Below are 8753 nucleotides of genomic sequence, written 5' to 3' on the forward strand. Positions count from 1 at the left end.
TGTGTGTGTGTAATTGAAATTATGCATCGTTTTAAAATCACCGACAGATTGTAAAATAGAAAATACATATCTTCCATAATAAAAATAAAAAGTAAAAGTATAAAGATAATTACACAGAAACTGACTTTAATAACCGTGCTTGTAAATAATTAATACTTTTTGGTAAACCAGATATTTTGTTATAATCTTGATGTTAAACATTCTGAATTCAAAGAAAGATTTTTATCTCGGCCAAATTTATAACGATTTAACATTTTTCTTATTGAAAATAAAATTAACGTCACAATAAAACAAACTTTACCGTAAATTTTATTCAAGTATATCTCCTACAACATAAACAGGAATATAGAAATCCAAACCGCAAATCCAAAGTTTTTCAACCGTCAGTGACGGTCCAGCGGACTGTCTATCGAGGCAAGTGTTAGCTGCACTTCGCGTGTAATTCCCGACCGTCATAAAATGTGAACGTCAATTCATGCTTCTCAAGCGATTCAATTTTCAATTGGTAGTAAAAATCGTAGCGTGGCAATCGAAGCATTAAATTGCTTATCGATGTACGATGATAGCAATTAAGCATCCAATAAAGTGTCACATCGTTATGAAGGGTACTTACGATCAGCGAGCGTAAAGTACATCATAATATTGCTTATTGCAACAAATCCGGGCTGCTCTAAGATGTGTTTATTTCTGCCTTTAGGTTCCACTTCACCGACAAGCTCCGCAAATACGTTGAATAAAACATCATTATATATACGTGTACGTGTCGGAGAAATTTGCACTAGCTACCACCACAATTACATAAGTAAAAGAAAATGTATACATCAGAAGAAAAGATCTTTTCCAATCTTCCTATGTTTTATAAGCTTTATAAAAATCGATATTACTTGTATCTTTCGATGAATTATTAATAGAACAATCATCCAATAGACAATGCAATTTTTACTTAATTATTTAATAAAGTTTTGCTCACTTAATAATGTAATGGAAAAATAACAATGGATGACACGTGTCAGATTGAATTATTATCTATGTTGACGTCTATCAACGTTAACGTTGCTCAAGAATAACGCGGTATGCGGAACGAAATGGAAAGGATAAAGGCAAAAGGAGAGTGCAGGTACGAAAAAATTCGCGATCCAGGAGATAGGCAATCACGTTACGTTCATTCATCCTCGCGTTATGCAAGCGGCTTATACCTAGTAATTAACCTATCCTCGTGCACTTTCCCTATTTTGACACGCCAGTACGGTTCATGCATCGCTCTTTCTCTTGTTGTAAACATCTGTAAAATGATCAATTTACTTTTTGCAAACAAAAACTCTAACATGATAACTCTAACGCTATGATATTGACTTTCCCTCCAAATACTTACAAGTATGTTCTGGATCTAACAAATTATATATCTTACTCTCGTTACGTAAAAGCGTTTTTGCCCTTCGCAAAGTGCTTTGAAAAAATCGAAGCTATCGGTGGTCTTTCCTTCGTCCGAGGACGTAAGAAGAGTCATTCAGACTCGCTGTAAGTAGTAATTAGACTACAAGGAGAAATGCGATGCCAGAGAAGAAAGCTCTCCTTAACAATCCGCTACAACAGATAGCCACAATGGCTGTATCTAATGACCAACTGCGGATGAGGTTCCACGATTCCAACCTCGGCTGTGTCCCGTTACGTAAAACGCTGCCGTGTAAGAGCGTCTCGCATCAGACACGCTCTCTCGCGCATCGCATCGCATCGCATCGCGCGATTCCGGACATCGAGCGATTCTCGGATTCTCGGACGGATGGATTTTGGGATTTACCTTGCCGGAGGTGGGCGAGCCGGACGGACTCAAGCCCTGTTGCAGATGATACATCTTAGGGGTGAGCATAGCTGGAGATGCGCCGAGGCTACCCGGGGCGACAGCCACGCTCGTCATGGTCATTTCCCGCGATGGTCGCAGACCTCAATGTCTCCGCAGCATCAGCAGTCCACGCCCCTCTGTTCCTCGCGCAATCTCGCATCCTCAGGTTGTGGCGAATCTATAATCAATAATGGAAATATTCTCCTTTAAGTGAGCTGATAATCATCTTGTAATTAATGCTGTCGCGTCGCTTATAACAGAAAAGCGCAGCTTTTATATATATATATTATATGAGCTTTTAAAAAATGAAAAATATTTATGAACTAACGACATTCAGGCGAATTTTTTGAGACCAACAGAACATAAAATGCACTATTGCTTTATAACATCTTAATATACGACTTTATAGAACTATTTATATTAGTTTCTTTATATCTTTTATCTTACTATTATTATTTTTTTTATATTCCTTTGTATTTCTTTATAGTTGATAAGAAATGTCGTCTGAAAGAATAAAATAACTCCTTTTATACTCATTTTATGCCATGTTTAACTGTACTTGCGTTTTATGAAGAGGTTCTAATCTATAAGTATACTACTGATTGAGTTGAAATCTTTATAGCAAAGTCTACGTTTAACGACGAAATGATGAGTTTGGGTTCGACGGTAGCAAAACAGAATTTCTTTGCATAATCACTGTGATAAATTACGGCACCTGACAATAGTACCGTATAATTTCTCTCGCCAGGAGATCACGATTGTGCAATTTTCGTCTCGCCAGACGAGATATTTGGTCGGTCGGACCTAGAAAGCGTCCAGGAAATGTTAATTCACCGGAGTTACGGGCTTCGATGTTACGTACATCGAGCACAGACGAAAATATCTCGCTGAGTCTATGCTTGGCTAAGCACCCATATAACATTTGTGTTGACATTTATTTTCTACATGCACTTCATACATTTCCGTCAAACCGTCAATATTCATGACGTGACATTTTGTTCACTATTTCATCACTCAGTAAATTTATTCAGTTGCAGCAATGCACGTACTTTTTAACTTAATTTATTCTTAAATTACAAATAATTTTATTATATTTTATATAATAATGTAAATTACATATTTTTAATTTTTGTCATTTTATCATAGATGTAAGTCTATAATTCTAATTAAGATGTAATAATACTTTAGTGATATTTTGTTATATCAACAATAAAATATACGTAGATGCATAAATGTAAAATTTATAAATATGAAATAGAAATAATTTAAAAAAATTAACAAATAATTACGTTATACAATATTAGTTATATACTTTTACAAAAAAAAAACATAATTTTATGTACAAAATGCTTTTTCTTAATTTTCTTACGATTTTTCTTGATCAAATTACGTGATTTTGAAACTAAATCTGCATTTTTTTACAATTAACGTTGAAATTTGAAAAATTATCAAAAAATTTGAAAAAGTATTTTGAAGTTCAAAGTTTGTACTTCATTTTTTAATTTAATTCTACTTTTCTCATTCTCGTTTACTATCTATCCAAAAGTCAGACATATAGAAAAGGACAAACTTATTAATGAAATAATAAGGAATTTATAAATAATGTATTAATTAATTCTAATTTATTCTTCATATATGGAAACCAGTACTTGAGATGACTAGAATCTATACTTCGAAATGATTAAAATATAAGTTAGAAAAAGGATGAATCGCGTGAATCTGGATTTAATTGTGAATTCATTATATGTATCGTTGTTGGACAAAGAAAAATTGTAAATAAGAGTATGAACTGCTCAACGGTCTGTGACTAACAGTTGATGCAAACGAGCTCCACAAATTAATTCCACAAACGAGGGAACGCAATGTACGAGTGACTGGGTAGCATTTAATTAACAGAGCGAGAGACTATCAAAATAAATGGAGCAGATAACTGTTCGCGAAGAAGACACGATCGCGACTTCAAGCATCTTCAAGCAACAATGAATTGTCATCAACTGTGTCATAATAATCGTAATACTGCAATATTTAACGGTAAATACAATTTATCCGACGAAATTCTGGAAGTAATCTTTCGTTTAACTTTTATATATTCAAATTCTTAATTAACCAAAAATATAGAAGTGCAAGAGAATACAGATTTCCACGTAGTTAGAGTCGTGCTTTAACTAGCATTGCTCATTTTTGTTAAATTTCATCCCATCCGCATCTGCATTAATCACAGAGCATATCTTAATTTACGTTACGGTTCTGATTTGTGAAATTCGCTGAAGTTTGTGAAACCCGTTGTTTCCCCACGAGTGCGACCCTGCACGAGCTGCATACGCACGAAGTTCAAATAAAGATGTCTGCAACGAAGCCACCGACCGAGCCGACGCATTACGACCGTGGAATGCATTCCTGGGATTCTTGTTCGTCGATGCACCACCAGCTGCACGTGATGTATGGGTAAACACACGCCGGGTAATAATGAGACAGGTGTAAAAAGAGCTATTTTTACGCGACATCGCGGAGGAGAAACCGCAAGCCTACTTATTAAATTCAGAAGGGACGCGATATTAATCGTATGAGATCGTAATTGGTGGCGATTTATTAAACAATATAATTTATTGTAAACTTGAAGTACATGCACGGAAACAACATCTTAATATCTAAATTTCGCTAGAACATCTAAAAATTTAGATAAAAATAATTTTGTTGAACTACCAAATAATTATGTAGAATGTTCGAGCTAAAATATGAAAATTTTTTGCAGTATTGCTCATCATGCTTGAGTTTTCTACATAATCATTTTGTTTTCAAATCTGTATCTAGCTAACTTTCTAAATATTTCAGCAAAATTGTTTTTTTTTTCCGTGATGAAGATCTGTAATTAGATTTTTTTTAGTAAACTCTCTTACATTTCTAATATTTTCTTTCTTATGCTTCTAATATTTACTAAACATGCAATATGTTTCCCACACGTGAACATAAATGACCGTATTACTCAAGCTGCACGAATACGAATCGCGTTTCATGAATTGCAAAACTAAAAATGAACAAAGAGAAGCAGTGCCGACTCCATAACGGGGAGTGCGCGACTCGCCGAAAGACAATGATCGCGGCCATTCGCTTTCGTAATGATACGGTACATCTAAGATCTAACGCCGAGGCAACAAGAGAAATAGCCGAAGGGAGTCGCCATTGCAAAACGAACTAAATAATATCGGACTATCGTCAAGGCCTCGAAATCGCTGTCGATACTTTCCATCTGTCGTGTCCCCCTCGTCTACGAAAAATAAACTAGTCTGTAACCCATAATTACGCGTTGCAAAGCAAAACTAATCCGAATCACGCTATTCTTGACATTCAAACTAAGTGAAAATAGCGGTTCGACAAATACAGTATACGACGACAAAATTAGATACTGGAAGTATTCTTATTAATGATAAATATTGTACTGTAAAGAAATCATACACCTACTGAAAGAAAAGTGTTTGATATTTGTGACTATAATTGCATCATAAAATAATTATGATTAGGAGTTTCATTTTTATAATTATTATTACTGTAATAGTAATTATAGTTAGTTTTATATATTAAAAATATAATTAACACCTAAGATAACTAGAAATTATTTTCGGTGATAATCATATATATTTCTGGTATACAGAATTGTAAATAATTATTATAACATTATAACAGTATAATAACTATGAAAACAGAAACTCCTAATCACAATTATCTATTACTATACAATTATAATCATAAATACCTTTTTCTCAGTGCAGAATTAATTTTTTCTCATCAAAATAGGTTTTACAGCGTCATTCTAATGAAATTACATAACATTAGTAATTAGAGAAACTGATTAGAGTTTGGTTGATTTAATTTCATAATTAATTGACAAAACATTTATTCGGAAATTAGAAAGAGCTCCAGGAAATTATTATTAACTTTCGAGGAATAAATTACATCTAAATTCCTCGAAAGGTTTGCCATCAGGAAAAGATAGAAATAATAGTGGAACGTCCTGTACGCGTTTGGTAATGACGTTGCGATCGTGCGTCACAAGTAATCAGCGACAGGACAGCGATGATGGTGATGTAATCCACCATAAAATCGAAAGACCGCGCATTTCCTTGGCCATGTAAGCCGCGAGTCGAGGCACGTGTATTCGCACGGTGTGCACAGCTCGTTGTACATCGCCGATAAATCGCTGCGGTGAAAAGTAATAGTCGAGGAAATCGCGCATAACGGACAATTATGTCGTTACCGTACAGCAATCAGCGGCACGCGGGTTCTAGCCGAAACGCTGAACAAATCAACGTCATACGAAATCTTACGAGTTTATGTAACGAGATGTTTTTCTCTCAGATTCTTGAATGGCGATTAAATTTTTGACGCATCAATACAAATCTGGAAGCGATAATAGGCAAAGCTGTGCCGATTCTTAAAGGTAGAAAGGGAGAAGCATGCAAATAGTTTGATCAAATTTACTGTATAATTTTCAGAGATCATCACAACATAATTTATCTTGGTAATAACGAGAGAGATGTGAAGTCAGATGTCCTAGAACTGTGAAAAATCGCGTCATTATTTACATAACGATAGAGATTTTCTTCCGTCGTGAATATAAAAATTCACACGGACGTGGACTTTTATTGCTGATATTCCTTTGGTTACCCATGTCGTACGATCGTTTTTTTAGCCTTGTGATGTACATACTAATTATATTTTCTAGCCGAGTAATCATCGCAAATTATAGAGGGATAAAAACGTGTCAACCTTTCATCTGATGATACGAGCATATATGCAATAACGTAAAATATCGCGAAAGAAATATCGTTTATCATATATGTTGAAGTTAAAATAGAAAATCATAGTCCATGGTTAAAAGATGTATTACTATTTTGTTCCATCCTCCTCATTACTCTCTTACCTTTACTTATATAATCATTTAAGAGAATAATATAATGTGCATTTTAACGGAAGAAAATATTTATAATTATTAACATTAGGTAACAACTTTAATTTACAAAATAATTTTTAAAACACAAAATGTTGAATTCAATATTAAATTTCTTTAAACTTTTCAGAGAAAAATCTAAAATTTACAACAATTCACAACCAGTCATTATTTATTCATGCATCCGTAAGAATAGCAAAAATTGATATTGCTAAAGTAGTACTCCGCATGCAGAATACTTATGGTAATTACAGGAGAGATCGAGGGAAATGATTTTGTCCTTCGCCACTTTCCACGAACAAGATTCACGGATTACAAAAGTCCGACCGAAGTCTCCGCACAAGTCATCTTCCGGAAGAGAACGCGCGACATGCGGCATGCCGTTAATGTAGGTTAACACACCTCTCGAAGGACAACGTGAGCGCATACTCCGAGTACTGTTAAACCGTACTGACTAACACTCATCGTCATGCAGCGTCGCGGGGTACAATGATTTTTATTTAAGCAATACCATGCCGCGTATTCACAGTGTTGGACGCATACAGAGACAATAAATGCGTGTGATAAAGAATTGCCGTAATGTAGTTACTAAAAACAATAAACATAAATTTTAATTTGTTGTGACTCTAAACTGTGCGATATAAATCATTCCTTTGCATAAAATTCTTTATAATAAATTTATTTATTAACATATAATAGATCGTTCGCTTGCGTGTAAATCTAGCCTTAACATTTATCCGAAGAACATCTCGCATTAAATATTTTGAGAGCAAAAAAAAGTATAAGTATTATTTAATTATTTAAAAGTATAAATGTTACGAAAACAAATTAATGAATAAATCAGCTACAATATAATATTTATTCCTTTTTTTTTTTAAACAATTTAAAATCCTTGTACAGTTGAATTTGCTAAATCAAAAAATATATTTTAAAGAAAGAAATTTTACGAACTTTAATTATGATTTAGCAGTCCTTTTTTTTACAATTTGTTTTTTATTATAGTCAATATAGAAAATATATAATGTTTTTAAACATATCTACAATCGAGGTAATCGTGATAGTAGAACGAATGTGAAATCGCAATATTTTTAACCAACAAAATTAATAGTCACTATTTTAACAATATATTTTATGATTTTTTAATAAACAATCATCTTAGACATTATTTTAATTTTTACAATGTTACTTTTATTTGTAAATTATCAATTATAACTTAAGTAAATACGTAACAGAAAGTAATCGCTGCTTTTTATTTGATTAATAATACCACATTATACTTCAAAGCAAAAATGTATATACTGCGACTGCAACATTTCTTTCTTTCTATTTTAAGCTATCAATAAATTTCAATTTTCGTTAGTATTTGCTAATATCTGTCAAATAAAATACTAATTATTAATTTATTATTTCATATTAATATATTTATTAATATAAAATAATGAAATAAAATAGTAATGTATGCAAATAAAATAACATATGTAGGCCGGTATTCACAATCGGATCTTATCTTTAATACCGTCTTAAGTATAGTCTTAAGACGTTATAAATTAATCGGCAAACAGTGGACCATATTACGATTTTAAGACAACACTTAAGACGATCTTAAAATAAGAACGGACTATAAATATTTTCCATAAAATGATACATTCCATAGAAAATATCCACTGAATTCATTAAAAAAAAAGGTGAATAAAAGAATCAGTAATAAAACAGAGCAAGCTGAAAAGATGAAAGTCAATATGAAAACTGAGAATGTGTCAACTTTCCCATGGACCATGTTCAGCCGCCTGAGTCCAGTGACTAAATTGACTCTATCAAATAGAGAATTATTCAAGACTGAAGAGATTCTTTTCTCAACAGGCATTTAGCCGTCGCGCATCGTCCACCATTCATCTCTGTCACGAACTACCGAAATTGGTCGTCTTGGAACTTTGTTTTTACAAATACCAGTGATGTTGTCGAATGATC

General features: G+C 33.2%; 1 protein-coding gene across 3 annotated transcripts in view; it reads right to left on the reverse strand.

The window, feature by feature from the left end:
* Positions 1–8753, reverse strand: part of LOC108755443 — a 74297-nt gene that overhangs the window by 34693 nt on the left and 30851 nt on the right. For 2 of the 3 annotated variants that reach the window (XM_018498447.1, XM_018498446.1), the window contains exon 1: positions 1799–1921. In XM_018498447.1, coding sequence (XP_018353949.1) covers positions 1799–1921 — 123 coding nt within the window. Of the gene's footprint in view, positions 1–1798; positions 2019–8753 lie in introns of those variants that run through there. The other variant, XM_018498445.1, reaches the window with a different exon arrangement.

This window comes from Trachymyrmex septentrionalis, unplaced genomic scaffold (assembly GCF_001594115.1).
Source record: "Trachymyrmex septentrionalis isolate Tsep2-gDNA-1 unplaced genomic scaffold, Tsep1.0 scaffold87, whole genome shotgun sequence".
NCBI lineage: Eukaryota > Metazoa > Arthropoda > Insecta > Hymenoptera > Formicidae > Trachymyrmex > Trachymyrmex septentrionalis.